The sequence below is a fragment of the Sinohyriopsis cumingii genome, chromosome 13 (assembly GCF_028554795.1).
Source record: "Sinohyriopsis cumingii isolate HCF-2022 chromosome 13, ASM2855479v2, whole genome shotgun sequence".
Classification (NCBI taxonomy): Eukaryota; Metazoa; Mollusca; class Bivalvia; order Unionida; family Unionidae; genus Sinohyriopsis; species Sinohyriopsis cumingii.
Genome location: NC_142973.1, coordinates 39,258,283 through 39,278,125, shown reverse-complemented (window position 1 = coordinate 39,278,125; position 19,843 = coordinate 39,258,283). Strand labels below are relative to the sequence as shown.

The window sequence follows — 19,843 nt, the reverse complement described above, 5'->3', positions numbered from 1 at the left end:
GTGTATGTATGTATGTATATGTGTGTGCGTGCGTTCGTACGTGCGTGCGTGCATGTATGTATGATTCCATTTTTGATCGGCGCAAAGATTTTGTTGCAGTGATACTGCGTGCGTGCGTGTGTGTGTGTGCGAGTATACATGTCATATGTATTAAATGTAACGATGTGGGCGGGATAGGTTCATCTGCCATTCTTTTCAAGTGAATATATATAACCTTTTGAACTATATTTTTATGTTAAAACAAAAGTTTAATTTAAACTTCTTTCGAGGGCAAACCTTTCCAACTGGTAAAACCATAAATATTCGTTAAAATTATAATGAATAAATTTGCATAGCTGATGCTATAGTAATAGCGATATATGGTGAATTTATAAATACTTTGTTTTTCTATCCATTCAACTCTCCGTTTGCATCATTAAAGAAACTAAACCTTGCGCTATCTTAAAGATTATACAATATTAAATTATTCTTCAGCATGTATTTTCTATTTATCTGACATTATCTGCCATGGCAATATATATTCCTTAAGATTATCGATGTAAATGATCATTTATAGGTTTCGCTCAATTTCTGTTTGTAAATGCTCTAGATATTCGCTTATGCTCCCGGTCCAAAAGTTTTATTCCACTGAGTACTCCTAATAAACGGCATAATGCATTTGGGTGTGTGCAATCTGCAGTTAGATCTAACTTACATGTGAGCATGTACAGTACACGATTCCTGTTTTTACCAAAATGGTTTAACGTGTTTAGCATATTTACAAAACACAATTTGTCACAAATTAATCGTGTTTTTCTCATATAAAACCTGCATTTTTCAAGACGTTTCAAAAGTAATGGGTTTGTTCTATTCAGTTTGGTTCATATCAAATTATTCTTTTTGGTTCGCAGTCAGTAGAAGACGGTGTGTCACAGGAAATAACCATTAGTACGCCTATAAAACAAGAACAAGTGCATGTACCGAGCGGCAACACTTACTTTCATTGTGATGCACTGGAACTACGGTTGAGAAGACAAAACATTGTCCTGCCGAGTATATTTTGTCCTGCGAACGTACACTTTATTTATTGACGAGAAACAGTAATAATTCGATTCTGCTTTGTTGTTATCACACTCGCCATACAAGTAGAGGTCGTGCTAAAACGATGACCACTCTTCTGACGCCAGTATTTTGATGACCACTTAAACTTGCTTAAATGATGATAAAATGCTGACCTTCTGACTGTCACAGGCACTAGTAACCCAATAATGTCATCCAACTATAGGTTTTTAGTACTGGAAAACGCGGAATGTATTTTTTTATCATTGTAAATTAGAAGATATTTACAAGAAAATTTAATTATAGGCGTATTCCTGAACAATTCTCTTGAACTCGTTCACGAATTACACAAATGCGTGATAATAGTGAATATATATATATATATATATATATATATATATATATATATATATATATATATATATACACATCATAGTCTCAGTTTAATATGAGACGAGTAACCTCCACGCTCTGGAACAGAGGTAAATTGTAGCCATACTTCCCTCCTTGGTAACGTTTTGGAGAGGGAACATGAGGCTAGATATGCAACTGTCAGATCCTCGTAATGCAAAACATACGTTTAAAATAACATTGGACAAAGCTATAATCAATGAATTACATGAAAATTTACATTTGTAGTGCTATTCTTTTAACATTTTAATACAAAATAAGAAAGAACGAAAATCATTCGGTTTTGGTACTCGCAATCTATTTTGCTTACGTTACTAGTACCGATTACACAACATGAGTCAGTGTGACGTCACAGTCTTAGTCTTAGTATAATAAAGACGGGCTTGCGCACGGTTCAAAAACGTTACTAATTACAGTATATCCGATATGGGTTGGCTTTTTATGTTCTTGTTGTTTTTGTTTCTTTCTTTAACATGAGACGGAATATGATGAAGGTCTGCCTGACATGTGGTTATATTTTGAGTGCTTCTCTCTCGTTATTTTTGTTCGGTGGCTTCTGACTTGCTAGGGGTCAGGCATGGTTTTAATTAGCAACTCGTCCCGTTCAACGTGATTCTTGCGTGGCTACTCGATATCTCCACCATTGGTAAAATGCTTCATCGATCGCTGTTGCCGATAGAAGATGCGTCGGTTAAGCTTTGTAGAAGTGAAAGTACTTGACTTTTCTCACTATCTCAAATTTAATTTGTCATACTTTCTGCAATTATTAAAAGTCAAAGAATCTCCTGTCTCAGCATAGGGGTTTGTAATCTTAAGCGAAACCACCCTATCATTTTTCATTATGAGTGAGTCCCCTTTTTAATTTTCCGGAGTTATTCCTCCACCCCTATTTTCAGGCTTAGTAATGTCTGTCATTGATTACAATGAAAGACATTTTGGAAACATCTATCCCCGATGTCGGTCATCAACGATGTTAGTTACAGTGAATATTCATCATCCTGAAGAAACCAACATTAAGTAAAGATAAAAAGATAATGACAACTGTGACGTTTTCTTTTCCTGCTCTCGCCAACGACGTCTGGATGGGATATAACATTTTGCTCGTTCGGTTTGGCATGCTTTCGATCGTTAACTGCTAAACTGCTCGTTACCCTCTCGTTATTTGTGACCCTAATCCACCTACACATATGAAAATTGGTATGTGGAAGAAAGAGTAATTAGGCAATATTAAAACTAGATCACTGTGATTTATTTTCCATGCTTGAATGATTTTTCATTTTCAGTTATTTATTTCTTGCTCTTCCATTTTAAGCGTTCCGATGATTACACAACTGACGTCATAACATCATTGTCCAATGTAATATATCTCTGCAAAATATCCAACAAATACATACAAATGAATTAAAAGCTGGATAATCCGATTAACTAATCAAGTTACTTTTTATGACAATATTTTCGCTAACAAAACACCTGTTGTTTTCATTTATCTCTTTGAACGAAGCGATGACTTTTGATGCCTGCTTGTAATTATTTGATCTTTTAAACGTGAAACTAATAATCATGGACATGAACTGTTTCAATAAACACCGAATAGGATGCAAGATTCCAAATACATACAATTATTACAAGTTTAAAGAATCAATGATCTTGATCCAGTAATTATATGTTAATAAAAGAGATACGAGGTGGAAATGGAAGAAGAAATATTAATGCAGTTGCATAATATACAATGAAATAAGGGAGGGACCAACCATTTTGTTGAATAAAAAATGGGGGGGGGGGGAGCGGCCCTCAAATAGTTTGAAAGAATTATTCATGCCTGATTTGTAGACAAAATAAAGAATTATATCTATCATATTAAGTCAACAAAAGTGTCTAGGGATAGTAGAAGTAATGCTGGTTAGAAAGAGACTTCAGCCCCTGACCCCATCCTAGCCCACCTGAGCTCCAATCATTAAACGGCCAGGAAGTAAATTCTCTGAGTATCGTATCCGACAAGTGTTGCACTGTATATAATTGTGCATATAACTTTTTATTGACGTAGATGACAGGAAATACAATATTATAGATAGACTTAGATATTTTTGTTTAAGTGTTTGTTTCTGTTTTCAACAACGCTTTTTTTTTTAACACATGACTGTATCATGTTGATGAATGGGAGCTATGTGCTTTTAGTAATAACGTACAGAGACGGCCAACTCAGACTGGCCTGGACGGGTAATGAACCCGTAAACCATGGATTACTAGTCCAACTCTACACCAACTAAACTACCTCTGTTCCGCGTATGTAGCTAGGCTATTTCCTGAGGTACACGCTATCAAGGGGATGAGAGATTTGGGATTAGGTGTTCGGGTGGAGGACTTCCTGACTTTAAAATAAGGTATTGTGTTTCTTTTTGACATTTTGAATGTGCGTTTGTGCGCATGCCATACTATTCTACTGTTAGAGGTTGTATCTGACATCTTTTTATTCTAAATTGCGTCGCGACTAAAGAGACTTTTTTGAGTGCTTGTACTTTCAAACCTCATAACTTGAACAGCACAATACGATTATTGTATTCTTTAAACCTATCTTTTACTGCTGATCACATTAATTAGGAAATTATACCTAAAATTTAACATATAATCAAACAAGTATACTCGGAGAAACAGTTTGCTGATATCTACCCTTTATTTAATCAATATCACACTTTTTATTCATGCTACCGTTGACGTAGTGAAATCGGTATGTCGTAATCGGATGGACGATGTATATGTTTGGTTAGATATAAGCAACAGATAGTTTTTATCTTACTTTACCTGGGTTGGGGTTGACGTGGGAGAGTGGATTTTCTTCCCAGAGTGGACTATTGTGTAATCTCTTTGAAATACAGATTTTTTTAAACATAATGATAAGAAACATAAAATCATGCACTTTAGTATGAAATAGGTATTGATAAATATTATTGAAGGGGTGGGGAGACTTTGATTCTCGTTTCTACCAGAATTTTAAGAAATTTCTCATTGACGAAAATTTCTATCTATTTTTTATTTTAAAAAAACTAACAAGACTGATCGAGTTAGGTGTTTTCTTCTTCAAAATCAAATGAAGAGCTTGTTTTGGAGGGGCTGGATTTTTCCCCCAGCAAGATATCCCCAACCCAAATTGAAATTTAAACGGTCGGTTCCTAAACTGTGGCGTACCTTACTCTGGTAGCACAAAGGGACCGAAACATGCACATTTCATTCGTTGTACTAAAGACGAACTGAAACATAATGCGAGTAATATATAATAATTGCTATTGCTTGGGCTATTTACAAAACGCATCGTTCAATTCATTATGTAGGCACAATGTCTGTGTAGGGTCCCCCATATGCTGGGCAAAGTAAGGAAACATGGAACTGGGACATAAGTAAGAAAAATAGTATCTCGTGGCTACGAGATAATATGTCGTGGACACAATATAGTTACCTAATGGAACCTACATGTTATCTCCTGGCTACAAGATAATATTTGATTCTCATAGCAACGAGATAATTATGTTATGGCAAATTAATACCATCATGTTGGCCAAAACGTAATTTTTTTAACAGATGTCTCTTCTATGCTTCCGTAGCAAAGTGAACATTCATTACGAATGTTATTTCTTCCTTTCCTTGTACGAGACCATTATTTGCGTTGTTCGTTGTCCTTCAAAGAGCTATGAACACGTTTGACCTCACGTTCAGCATGTACTTTAGTACATATCTAGTTTATTTGAAGTTCGCCGTCCTAATGATCTCAGTGAAATCATTTAACATGTTTTGAAATAAATTGATCACCAATGTTGACAAACAAACAGTGATCTAATCAAGAACAAAATATGTATATACAACACAACTAAGCAGTAATAAGTGTACTTTTCTGTACTTACAGATGGCTCAATCATACTAATCCTCAAAACTGCAAACACACACACATACACTCCAATGAGTAAGGATCCGTACGTTAGCCAGTAGGTTTTCCTGCAACGGAGAAAAAAATCTACTAACTGAGATAGGCATATGTATAAGACGTTGTGTTTAGGTTTTGTTTATTGTGTCATTATTTCCCACTGTAATCTTCTATGACTGATATGTCGTTCTTTCCATATACCTGTTCAATCTTTATTTTTTTGTATCGCGTACTGAGACTGAAATTATTTAACTGTTCTCACTAACGTTTATTCTCAGTGAGGATTTTGTCTTTATCTGTTTCATATGCATATAGATGGTAATTTATTTTCTATTATTACTATTATTATAATTATTATTATTATTATTATTATTATTATTATTACAGTAATACCTCGAACATTCGCGAGGTTAGGTTCCAGAACCAGTCGCGGATCAGGAGGAATCGCGAATGTTTGGTACGAGTCACTAAAAATGCTAATAAATGCTTATTTCTAGGGTTTAAACCCTAAATATGACCCAAAATCATGCTCCCAAAGCACTTTAATTTCATTTGAAAGTTAGCTTAATACATTACCTTTAAAAAGAGAAATAAATGGTTGACGTTAAAATAGAGTACAGTATCGCCTAATGGGCATTTGCCACACTAGCGCATTTACAGTACGGTACATGTATACTAATATTACCCCTATACTAATTCATTGGCTGCCGTTTTCTTTTGCACTCACAGTAAGGTAAAACCAAGTAACGAATGGGACTGTAAACTTAATGACTGACGTTTTCTTTGTCATTGTCAGGAAGGTAAACTAGGTAAACTTCATATGTCACAGAAGTCATATAACGAACGTACAATTCAATAAAATAAAGAGAACATGTACGTAGAGGGTACCAATGAAAATTTCGCGAATCCGTGAATTCGCGAATCCAGAAACGCGAATGCACGAGGTATTACTGTATTATTATTATTATTATTATTATTATTACAATGTAACTTCTTTTTTAACGTCAATACTATATTATAGAGGCTGCTTATTAATTTATTAGTATGCTTATATTTAATTTTATATATTTGATTTATATATGGAAGTATGTTTCTATCAGATTTAAAATCACTTTGCAGCTTGACTTCTCCGGAATGGGCATGTCGTACAGCTACTATGTCAGAGACAACAATCAAAAGGTGAGGCCAAATTCCAAATCATGAAGTTCACTTTGTCGTTTCTTTAAACTCTTCTAAAAGCTCCATAACATATCACAGTTTGGGAAACACGAGTTACTTATACGCGATATTTTAAATACTTTAAAATAAAACAACCTACGGCGTTCAAAATAGTCACAACAACATGAAATGTTTTCACTTTGAAGTTGGAAGAAAAAGTAAGAGGTCTGAGTAAAAATTTAATTAGAAGAAGAAGATAAAAGTTTCGGTGATATCTTTTTATAATGGTTCAGAACATTGTGCACAGAGATCGTTGCGGTATACAAAACAGAATCAAATAATACCAAATAGCCAGACTGGTGACTGATACAATGAAGATTATGAGTCACCGATCTTTCCTTTTTTTATTCCAAAACATTTTAAAATTAAAGCAACCCTTTAACTGAATAACATTACAGTAATGACCTCAATTTATACATTTTATACCTGTTTTTCTCAAGTGGTAAAGATTTATGCTCGAGAATTCTTTACTTAACCATTAAATCTTCATTAGCAAATCATTTTCTGCAAAAACTAAAGTTTCCTTTCGGAACCACATTATAAAGTATACTTTGTGGCTGATATTGAAGTGTTAATGCAGTTAGGATGAAAAATAATAAGCCGATTTTAACATGGAATGTATATATAGTGAACTGCATGCTGTCTGAGTGTCTAATCATTGTAGCTGCAGACAAGCTTAAAATGACAGTAGACCGAGTTTACTCGGTCTTGAAAATAGTTTTCTGTGTGATTCTTTTTAATAATAATAATAATAATAATAATAATAATAATAATATTATTATTATTATTATTATTATTATTATTATTATTATCTGGAGGCGGCTGTCCTCTAAGAGCACGATACAGACAAATATGTTCTTAGAAGCATTACTCTTGTCAGCATTTTTGGTGGCAGGACTTTTCAAGGACTTAACTTGATTATAGAACCAAAATACTATACTGAAGATCCATCGTAACTTCCACCATCTAGCGTTCTAATGCTGCATGAATATTTATTCATGTGTTAGCCATCCATGCCGTCTGCTGAGTTTGTATAGACGTTTTGCAACTCGCGCCCAATACTTATGGTTGTTCACTTCCGTTTCCGCATCTCAACTCGTGCAGATCATTATAATCCATATATGATGTTCCTCATTTACACAAAAACCGGTAGAAATCAGTAAATTAAAATTAACTAACGGAAATAAGATTATATTTATTTGGATTTGTAGATGTTTCATTAGTTAATATAGTTGTTTCCCAAATATTCATATAATCAGTGTGTGTGTGTGTGTGTGTGTGTGTGTGTGTGTGTGTGTGTGTGTGTGTGTTGTGAGTCAGTACAAATTAATTCCAATACGCAGAGGGTTAAGGCCATGAAAAGAATATAATCATGCTATTTTTTCAGACCTTTTAAGGGAAAAATGCAACCCTATTAAATATTCACATTTTGAAGAAAGATGTAGTGGCCAATATACAAGGTGCATGTTTTCTCAAACAAACTTTACATGGAAGTTTACAGGTCATTTGCAATCTAATATTTTCAATGTTTCTTTCATTTAATTTATTTATTTATTTATTTATTTATTTATTTATTTAATTTTGTTTTTTCTCCAATAGATTCAAAATGACTACAAAGACTTCATGAGAACAGTTGCAAACCTCCTCGTTCGTGATTCCGGAATAAAAATAAATGAAACAATGAAGAATTCCAGTATCGAGCAATTCATCCAAGACGCCTACTACATAGAATTTCAACTGGCTAACGTGAAGACCTTTCCAATAACTATTTATTTATTGTGTGTGTGCTGTATGTATGTATGTATGGATGGATGGATGGATGGATGCATAGATGCATACATGCATGCATGTATGTATGTATGTATGTATGTATGTATTTATCTATGTATGTATGTATGTATGTATGTATGTATGTATGTATGTATGTATGTATGTATGTATGTATGCATGTATGTAAGCATAATGGTTGTCTCCATCCTTGAATAAAGTAATATTTTATTTGTTACGACATGAAAAGACGAATATCTAAACCTCGCCTTGTAAATATGACGAATCATAATCTATCTCGATCATTGCACTTTTATTCTGTAAATGGCAAATGTTTCTTATAAAATTCGAAAAGTACAGACTTCAGCATCATTTAAATTATAGACGTTTTCGCCCATACGGGCATGTACGCCTGACCTCTTTTTCCACAATCCAATAAATAGTTCCACTTTCATAGCTCCTCCTCAGTCTCACTTAGCCCCTCCTCATCTTTACATATAGCCAATAGTTGGAAAAGAGATGTATAGTATGATTGATTGTTCAGTTCTACGTAACATACGTGACTATGTTTGGAGCCTGAACTGACAAGATCACACAAATCAGACCAAATTAAAGAATATGTAGAAACTTCAAGTTCTGATGCTTAAATAAGTATATGTTGAATTTGACTAAAATGTTTAGGCTTGCGCATTGTTATTTAAATCATATGTCGTCCAGTAAAACAGTTCCTATGCAAAAGGACGTGTTGGGCTTAGTGCAAATAGTGGAACTATTAATTGGTTGTCTCAGTTGAAAGATTTTACTGTTTGGTTGATTTCCTAAGAAATAACGATTCATTTTATTAACGACGTTTACAGATAACGACGAACACGCTTCCTTCAGAGGATCCGCATCACCCAGATAAGAAGATTACCATCCGAGACCTGACGTCACAGACAGGTGGTGTGGTAAGCCGCCCAGTAAATCACTCATAACACATGATCAGATGGCCGATTGTACCAAAGACGCAAAACTACAATGACTAATAACTCGTTTCCCCTCGAATTGTTGACTTATTTATGATATAATTTTCACTTTTTTCATGACTCTTCTGAAGAAATATATGTATTTTTTAAACATCGTTTAGAAAAAATCCTTAAAAAAATGTATTACAATTTATTTATTTAGTATTGTTCGATACATTTAGAATGACATGATGGCGTGAGGAATAGTTATTTTATCAGAAGAATTGTAGCAAAATTAATTCCATTCAGGGCCATATATTGACACCTTCATTTCTCGATAGGAGCATTTCCTAATTACTTATCATTTAAAAAACGAGATCCAGCAGGAACTGAGAATTGCGCTTTGAGAGTGAACTTCGATTACGTGATGATACATTTAATTGTATCAAACTATTTACCTTGAGATCCATCTACAATACTATTTTTCGAGGAGGATTTATTTTTGCATATATTCGTTACCCACGAAAAAAAACAAAATTAAGTCCTGCACGAAAAGTTCTGATTATAACATGTGTAGTTTTTGACATGTCACTTAAATATGGCATTATATAGCAGCATGAACGGTAACAACGTCATAACCGTATGAAAACAATGAGAAACTATGACACTAGTATTTGTGAAACTTTAGTATGTTAGTGTTTCTGTTGCAAGTTTTGAAAGTGTAAAAATCGTCTCTTTTAGTATCAGATAGGTTACATCCCTTGATGTCTAGGCATTACTTCCCCATGTCAGGTGTTTTGCAAAACAATACATTGTTAAAACATAAGTAATCGTTGTTTATTCGTGGTTAATAATAGTTATGATATTGCGATACTGTATAATAAACTATATATTATGGGGACACCAGCCATTAATGCAACGGGAGATAACGTAAACAATACACCAGGGGTTTCAAACTCAAACGACCCAGAGAGCCGCATGAGGGCATTTTCGATAATTATCTCTCATGACACATTGTAACGCCAATCATTTTGCGGGCCACAGGATACGGCTTGGCGGGCCGCTTGTTTGAGACCTCTGCAATACACGAACAGGGAATCAATATCTTCGTCGTCTGTTTTAGATTGATTTCACCGGTCTACTAACGTACATGTTCAAGGCATCGGCAGTTACAGAGAATACATACATAGTGCTGAGGGAGGATGACTGGATTAGAAGAATGACCGCCATGGTAGGAAGCCTTCCTGCCAATGAGAAAAACAGGTAATGATGTCATCATGCAAATTAAGGTTTTCTTAAAACCGCCAACTCTTAATTTATAAGCACCACAGTTTAGTAATTAGTAAAGAGATTGAATATATATATATATATATATATATATATATATATATATATATATATATATATATATATATATATATATATATATATATATATATATATATATATATATATATATATATATATATATATATATTTGCGTGTATGTTGTATAGAATAAATTCGCATATGCCTTAGAATATTCGTTTGTTTTAATCTTATCCTTGATGAACAGATCTGCATTTATTCTTTAAACCCATATAAATACACTGACTTTTAAAAGCAATTTTCAAGTATCAGGAAAATTGTAATTGCCAGCTGTTCTAGTCTTCAGACATAGTATCAATAGGACTTGACATCGTTTACTGTGTATAAAATATATATATGATTTCAGCAATTAGGATTGTATAAGTTCTCAGATATGACAATACTCGCCAACATAATTTGGTCCAGACCTATATGATCCCCTCTTGTATTCAAAAAATCACCAGAACGATAATAATGTAAGTCTGTGCTTGGAACACAACACTCCTGACATTTCTTATTTTTAGTGTGCAGACTTGTCACTGACATCGATTCACTGTGACATCTTATTGCCGAAGTTGTTCTCGTATTGTTGTTATTTTTGTTTTGCTTTTGCTCTTCAAAAGGATTGGAAGTAACATCTTTATTTTTCACCTGATCAGGGTATAATTCTTCCTCGATTCTGTTTGTACCAGCTAGTTTGGCGCCTGCTGTCTTGTGATATGACCTGTTATCAAACATCTTGGCTAGTCAAGGTTTCGATATGCTAACCCCAGTCTACACCTTGGAGGATGGATCAGATAATTCAGTGCTTCGGGTCTGTGAATTTCATTGGATGCGACGGCAAGCCACTACATCCTATCAAAATTAAGCTGTTCAAATTTGAACACTGTTCCTACACGATCGATACAAGGGAAGCACACAACAGATATGAAATGATAAATTAGCAATTTTCCAATGCCGGTTCGTGTATGTACAACGAAACATTATATGCAAAAGGAGATGCATGTTTACAGCCCATGTTTTCTTCTCCAATATTCATCATGACCTTAATAAATATTGATTGCCTAGAATACAAGAAACTATAATGTAAAGTAAGAATTATGCATGTTTTCTTTGAGCATTAAAGTTACCAAATCCCGAGCTCGATTCGGCAAGAGTTGATAACTATCGAAACCTGAGCGTCTCGCAAAAGAACCAAATCTTGAAGATTTCTATTTAGGAGGGGGAAAAAGCACTTTTGCCAATCGTGTAGCATAACATCTCTCATTTTTGATGAATAAAGCAACTACCACATGCTTGGCAGTGGGGATATGTGAAATCGCACAGATTCGAATCAGTGTTTTGATTGATACTAAGCGAGAATACACGCCGGATAATATGGAGTTGAAATAAGCTTAAGTTATATCGCTTAGGGAATACGACATTACGAAATATAAGAACGAGAGAAGAACACATCTTATTTCTCTTCTCTGAAAATGTCCATCGTCTGTGTGGTTTGAGAACGCAACAGGAATATATATATATATATATATATATATATATATATATATATATATATATATATATATATATATATATATATATATATATATATATATATATATATATACATGCATGCATGCATACATACATACGTACGTACTACGTACATACGTACGTACATACATACATACATACCTCGGGCTTTTCTGCGCATCTATGGTTTCCGTCACCAATATTGGCGCAAACGAAACGCATACGGAATTCGACCAATTAACGAAAGTGCAACAATGTAATGATTACCATTTGAAAAGTGGCAATTTTCACAAGAACATTCTGTTCAAAATAATACTTATTTCGGACACACGGGATACTACCTCTTTTGCGCATGACTTTCAAAATATGTAAAGTAAATGCATCGGTCTATGGAAATGAAAAATATTATTTTGGACTGTTTCTGTCAGCATTTCAGACGAGGAACTATGTCAGGTTTATAGCTGGTTTTTACAAAATTCAACGTAACAATGCCACTAAATAGCAAGTTATATTAAACAAATTAAACCGAGCTAGTAAAAAAAATAGTAAAAGTTAAAAGTTTATTAATACAAATATGCTAGTTTGTTGAAGAGAAACAATAATGAATAGGATGTAATGTGTTTTAAACATCTCGTTTATGGGAAAAAATTACCAAAGAATTTAGAAACAAACTATACTGTAAACCCGGGAATTTCTTGAGAAGCGGCAAGTTGACAATTTCGATAGATAAAGTAGGTGTCGGACAACTTCTTGCAGAATTAGAAACAATGATTAAGATGTGGTATTTTTCAAAGGTAAAGAGTTATATCTTTTAAAGAATATATTTTTCTGTATGATTCTAGAAGAGACATATTAAATAGGTTTGTCTGGGTTGCAAGTTCAAGACATTATGGGGTGGGTGTACATGTTGACATTTAAAATCACAGTTTCATATGCATTTAGAATAGAAATATTTCTTATATTTTGGTGCACTTTATGAATATAACTTTCCTTAATTAAAGGACGATCGTTCGTTCATGATACAACTTGGATTCTCCACCAAAACCAACACGTGTTCCAGTCTTTACAGAAATGACGTATCGTTGCGCAGATTTACCCGACACGCAAAATAGGCCGACATGGTTGTACACGGGATACTTAATGGATTCATGTTTTTTTCGGTGGCGTTCCTAAGGAATATTAAGTATAACAACACACTAAGGCATCAGTGCCATTTGGTATGCAGTGTAGATTTATGAATACGGCCACAATCAAACACCTCGTCCAAAAATGCTGCACACGCATTTTTATATAAGAAGTGATTCCATATTGATATCATACATTTCAGAATGCTTAACAATTACATTACATGGCGTTTAGCGCAGTCCTATTTGACGGAGCTTTCTTCTGAATACATCTATGCCTGGAAGAGCCATTACGAAGACCTATACGGTATTACAGAGTTTCTAGGAACATGGCGGCAATGTTTCCATTACGTAGAACAAAATATGGGGGACGCCTTATCGTCTCTGTACGTCAGGGACCATTTTGCTGACATGAACAAAGTAAAGGTAATTTCAAAATTTTAACACGACATTCATCCCTTTTCAGAATTCTAAATAATTACATAGTTTGGAGACTGGCGAGACGTTACGTTCAAGATTTGTCTTGGGAATACATACATGCAAGCCGGGATTTCTATGTTGATATGACTGGCGTAGCAGCTTTTTTGGGGACATGGCGCTATTGTTTTAATTATGTCGGTCAGTACTTTCGAGATGCTCTTGGTGCGCTGTACGTAAGGGACCATTTTGCCGACAAAAATAAGGAGAAGGTATCATTAACAATACCTCATTACTTCCGTCCTTCCGTCCCGACACCATCATTAAAAAAGAGCAAAGAACCTATAGCTAACAGTGGTTTACTCTAATATTCCATTCGCTCAGCTTTGTTTCCTTCTGGCTTTAGCACTTTTTTAAACAAGTCACCGAGAATTGCAAATCCTAACTTTGTTTAATTCCTCAACTGACTTTGTCCTTGCCTTCTCATTATTGCGCAAATAAATTCCTGACCCGCTTGCTTCCTGTAACAATATTTTTTTTACCTGCTTACAATTAGGTAATAATTGCAGTTGCGTTAGTTGATAAATGAAGGGAAGATTTCCATTGGTCAGAACATAATAATCTGATCATACCCAACTGTGTTTATTTCTGTAAAACTGTATGGAGAACTACTTTATACTAACCTCTATAAATTGAGTCACGTGCAAAGTAACTAATGTAAACACTGAACTGGAAGGCATACACACTGCATGCCTTTGAAACAAAATAAAAACGGCGGGTTTGTATTTTATTTAGAAAATTGAATAACTTGATTTGACACGATCAAATAACATATCTTTGATTTTTATTTATTTGACTAGATTTGAAAAAGAAAAGTTGGGAAACTCAAAACCTGCCTAGAACTTTGGGGATAAAGCGTTTATAGTGCAGTTCGTTACAAATGAATTTAAAACTATAGGTAAATGGATATAGAGATTGGGAGGAGGGGTTTTCAAAAGCTAACAGTATAACAATTGGATTCACAGTCCTTCCATGTAAGACGCCGACACTGATAGTTACAATGTGGGGTGTGCGGGGATCCGCCACACCACCCCCACCCCATCGTAACTGTCAGTGTCGATATATTGCACTGTTAAACTATTGGCCCTACATCACTATAACCATTTACCGATAGTCTTAATTTCATTTGTAATTAGCCCCTGTATGTAGCCTAATATGTTAGTCAACACGAAAATAGATTTAAAGACGCGAAAATGGGTAACTCACGTGTCTGGACAAGAACGACTCGGCCAAGTCACCATGAACTCGTGATATCATCAAATCCAAGAGTCCTTCGCATGTCAAACAAAACAACACATCTTTTGCTTTGAATATTGAACTTCTGCTCAGATCACATATGCCAATATAGATGAAGATTAAGACCATGCTGTGGAATGTTCAAAACCTTTGATTGCTAACCATTGGTAGAATGTTTGGTTTGAAGTTGACGTAGCTAGTACGTTGAAGCTGGAGAATCCATTGTTCTATAAATAGCTACTTAGCAGACACCCTCAACAAGAATTCATACGATTAAAAAAGACTCTAAAATTGATATGAAATATCTTTAAAATATAACGATAACAAATAAATAAAATTATAAAGAATTGCAATTATTAGAGTTTAACGTTGTTTCTTCTGAGTTTACATACTTTGGGCGTTATTTACTGTGTGAGTCGGAAACTGACAGTTTATACCACGATACACTCGGAAAAAAACAACGTTAAAGTCTTAATTGTCCCGCTTACTACTTGCAACAATGATTTTATGTATTCGATGACAGTATTTCCCGGCCCGCTTACTATATGTAACGCTGATTTTATTATTCCTACTTTCTAAAATTCCCGGCGCGCTTGCTACATATGACTATGATTTTAGTATGCCTGCTTAAAAAATATTCCCGGCGCAACTATTACATTTGACAATGATTTCATGATACATGGTTTCATTCACGTCTCTACAGTTCTAATTTTACTGACATAGTGTCTCTCAAAGCTCAAAGCAAGATATTATTTGAGTATGTTTTCTTAAAAACTCTAAAATCTTATATATATGTGTGTGTTTGTGTGTTTGTTTGTTTGTTTGTGTGTGTGTGTGTGTGTGTGTGTGTGTATTCCTATTTCGATACGAGTACTTAACTTGACATCGACCCCTCAAAGTAGTGTTTTCGAATTCACTTAACTGGAGCACATATCTCGGCAATATAATGAGCGGAAAAAGAAAAATAACTTAATTTTGAACTTTAAATCGACTTTCTTTTGATCGTCCATAGTTTACACACATAAGACTTTTACTGGAATACGTGAATACTGTTTGGGAAAACTGTTACATGGACTGCAATACAGTGAGTGCCATATTGCGGTATTGTATAACACAGTGAGTGCCATATATAAGTATTGCATAACGCTGTAAAAATGCCATATAGCGGTATTGTATAATGTAGTGAGTGCCATATAGCGATATTATATAACGCAATGGATATATCTCGTCATGTTGATTGCAGCTTAATACTTCTATACATTTAAAATAAATTTGGAAAAAGTAGTTCACAAATAACTTCCTAGACAATTTAAAAGGCATTACGACTCTGTGGCCGTAAAATATGTAATAGAAAAGAAAAGAAGCACAAAGCTTAATAAACTTCAACAAATAATTTATTTCCCTAAAATAAAAAGTGATAATGTAAAAATAACTTAAGATATTGTGAATTCAGTCACAAAGTAATCCTAGGATTTCGAACACAAGTCCTAATGATTAAAGTTCTTAATACACTTTAGTGTTATCCAAAAAATAATCCAACACTGGAAGTGTTGATGTGCCTGTGGTGGCCCGTGTTGTGATGATATGCCAGGAGGCTTTTGTTGAATCACAATAATACAACCCAAGAAACTATCCATATTCGAGATTTCACCATAAATCCATGTCTCTATTTCCTAGAATGTTATTTTTTAACACCTTGCATTTCGGTTGAAGAATACCTTGAATTAAATAAGTTGAATAAATAAGTTCCAGCCCAAATGAAATACTTGACACAACAACAATACAACTTATTCTGCTCAGGTCTTACAGAACGAATAAGCAATTTCTAGAAAAACTAGATTATATAGTCCACTCCTTGACCCCCGGTTACACTTAGCATTTTCTATAAAAGAAAAACCAATAATTACCTTGTGTAAATTTTCGTTGTAGAAGATTCTACATGTTTACAAGATAAAGTCGTAGCTAGAATTAGACGGTCTGTTAGTATAATTATAATAAAGAACATGTAAAACGCGATCTCCTTGACTCAGACAAAGGTAAATATTTTTACTTCTATTAATTATGATTCTAATATTAAACATATACTCGCAGTGAAAATATTAGCTATGTATTATTTGTTTACAGAATTGAGGAAAGCAATGATTTTGATCAGGTAAACCATGAACTTGATTTGGGACAAGGTCAGCTATAAAAAAAAAAAACTTTATATGACCCACAGCATATCAAGAAATAAAATAATAAAAAGCTAACAATTAAAAACTGCAAATTATATATAATTTGATACAATATATACAACAGCGTAACAGTTCACGAATAACTCCCAGACAATTGAAAAGTAATACTGTTATTCACGTATGAATGAATGTTTTTGAGCGTCTTTGGAAGTAAAGAAAAATCAACCAACGTTTATTTAAGTCTTTGGTAAAGCTTTTGAAGAGATTGTCCTTTCTTTAATATGGTGCATTTATCGGTATGTATGTATGTATGTATGTATGTATGTATGTATTATGTATGTATGTATTATGTATGTATGTATGTATGACTGACTGACTGAATGTATGTATGTATACATGTATGTATGTATGTATGTATGTATGTATGTATGTATGCATGTATGTATGTATGTATACATGTGCGTGTATGTATGTATGTATGTATGTATGTATGTATGTATGTATGTATGTAAATATGTATGTATCTATGTATGTATATGTATGTATGTATGTATGTATGTATGTATGCATGTCTCTATGTATATATGTATGTATGTATGTATGCATGTCTCTATGTATATATGTATGCATGTATGTATGCATATATATATATATATATATATATATATATATATATATATATATATATATATATATATATATATATATATATATATATATATATATATATATATATGTATGTATAAAGAGAGAGAGAGAGAGGGGGAATTACATTGCCAAACTCTATACATGTTGGAGAGACATTTCAGCAAAATATGTTTACGGGTAAGAGGTGACAATATATTTGGTGTACACTGTATATCAAGAGATCAGTTAGACAAACAATTAATTACTTGTGACCATAGCAAATTAATGATATTTAATTCAGGAGATTAGTTATACCAGCAAGTTAATTCCATTTAAATATTTCATTTCAAGACACTTATTTTTCACGAAGCTAACAGTTAATTAAGTAATTCTGGATGGCTGTTTTCAAGGTTCATGAAATCACAGACTACATCAAGGAAGCACTTATTGACAGTGTTCTTAAAGGAACAATCATGGATCAGGATACAAAAGTTTCCGCTCGGGCCAAGGTTTGTAATACATTATTGATAAGTAATGAGTATTATTTATACACTTGCATCAATTCATTTTTATTAATTGGATTTATCTTTCACATTTCATGTACGTGCAAAGGTTCATTTATGCGTAAATCCCTTGTTTTTAATAAGACTTCAATTATCTGCAAACTACTGAGAAAAAAAACTGTATGGTCGATAGCAATATCAAACAGACCAAATACGACAAAAATTGTCAGATAGCGATTCTTCTTAAATAAAACAATATATTTGGAGATGGAAAATGTAAGGATTTGTGCTTTGCTTTGTTGAGTTTTGTTCTGAAGTTGTTAACGTACACTAGTGTAGTGTTGTTTTGATGTTTTAGTAGGGCAGTGGTTCCCATGGCCGCGCCCCTACAAAATATATTTTTTGAGCCTCACGACCCTGTTTGTACATTTTGATAAGCTTTGCCACCCTCAAAATAAATCCTGGCGACGCTCCAAATGTCATCGCGATCCGGAGATTGGGAGCCACTGTTGTAAGGTATTGAAATAAATGACAACATCTCTTTGAAAAGGAGCATGGACATATACGTAATTTAGCAATAACTCAAATCTGTATGAGATTTAAATGCAGAAATCAACCAAAAAGCGGAAGGAGCCAAAGAAAATGATTTAATTGTAAAATAGGCAGTGAATAAAGCTAATTAGGACTCGGCTCAGGAGCGGAGATATTCATAGTTCAATCCTTTATTTGGTAGACTAGATACATAAACATGTAGATATTGTTCAGGACCATCTTTGACGGCTATTTGGGAAATGTTACCACCAACATAGTAACCATATATATTGTATTGTTGTCAGCATTATGCCACTTAAGCATAAACATTTTTCAATGGGAATATAAATTATACTTTTGGCTGGCTGTTCTGAAAACAAACGTTGCCCGAAGCCTTGAACTAACAAATGTAATTTATTTTGCCATTATTGATTTAAACACAAACGTCATTTTATTCTCAGAATTACATAAACATATAACTATTTTGTATAATTGTCAGTTTCTGACACGTAACTGGCATAAACTTTAAATTTTTAAATTGTGACCTCTTTTCAAACGAAACCACACCGAAAGATACATTTGAAAAAAGACGAAATTAAATTCTATGAAATCAATGAAATCAAAGTTATTCATATATTGTAAGAATATTGGAAATCAATATAGTGTTTAAAGGAGAACAGTTTTTAACACGGTCTTCTTCACACAGTCAGGCCGTTGAATGAAACACGACAATGCATTAAATTATGTGAAATGTATCGTTGCCATTTTTTCTAATTTAAATACGACTACAAAGATTTCTCTGCAAAAGCAATTAATGGAAGTTCATTTTCAAAGCCGCAATTATCGTCAGGCATATTAGCTGTGAACTTTAAATATGTTGTGTATGGTTTCAGCTTCAACGAGCTGTTGATAAACTCGGATACCCCGATTTTATGATGGATGACGCTCAGATGGATTCTATTTACGCTAGCGTATGTATGAAAATGTTATCAAAATTACTATACTTGCGGATATTTCG

The 19,843-nt window shown here is 33.7% G+C and overlaps 2 protein-coding genes across 3 annotated transcripts in view; one reads left to right on the top strand and one right to left on the bottom strand.

Annotated features, from left to right (window-relative positions):
• LOC149785250 (endothelin-converting enzyme-like 1) overlaps nt 1-19,843 on the top strand; it is a 68,720-nt gene that overhangs the window by 18,072 nt on the left and 30,805 nt on the right. Inside the window, exons 2-8 of one of the 2 annotated variants that reach the window (XM_089979092.1) lie at nt 6,482-6,541; nt 8,180-8,326; nt 9,205-9,294; nt 10,415-10,554; nt 13,481-13,703; nt 18,202-18,300; nt 19,719-19,796. In XM_089979092.1, the coding sequence (XP_089835218.1) occupies nt 6,482-6,541; nt 8,180-8,326; nt 9,205-9,294; nt 10,415-10,554; nt 13,481-13,703; nt 18,202-18,300; nt 19,719-19,796 (837 nt within the window). Of the gene's footprint in view, nt 1-6,481; nt 6,542-8,179; nt 8,327-9,204; nt 9,295-10,414; nt 10,555-13,480; nt 13,704-13,743; nt 13,967-18,201; nt 18,301-19,718; nt 19,797-19,843 lie in introns of both variants that reach the window. The other variant, XM_089979091.1, reaches the window with a different exon arrangement.
• The window catches only part of LOC149785249 (uncharacterized), a 108,613-nt gene continuing 99,175 nt past the window's right edge, over nt 10,406-19,843 (bottom strand). The window contains exon 2 of the mRNA XM_089979098.1: nt 10,406-10,535. The gene's annotated coding sequence lies outside the window, so the exon portion shown is untranslated. The remainder of the gene's footprint in view (nt 10,536-19,843) is intronic.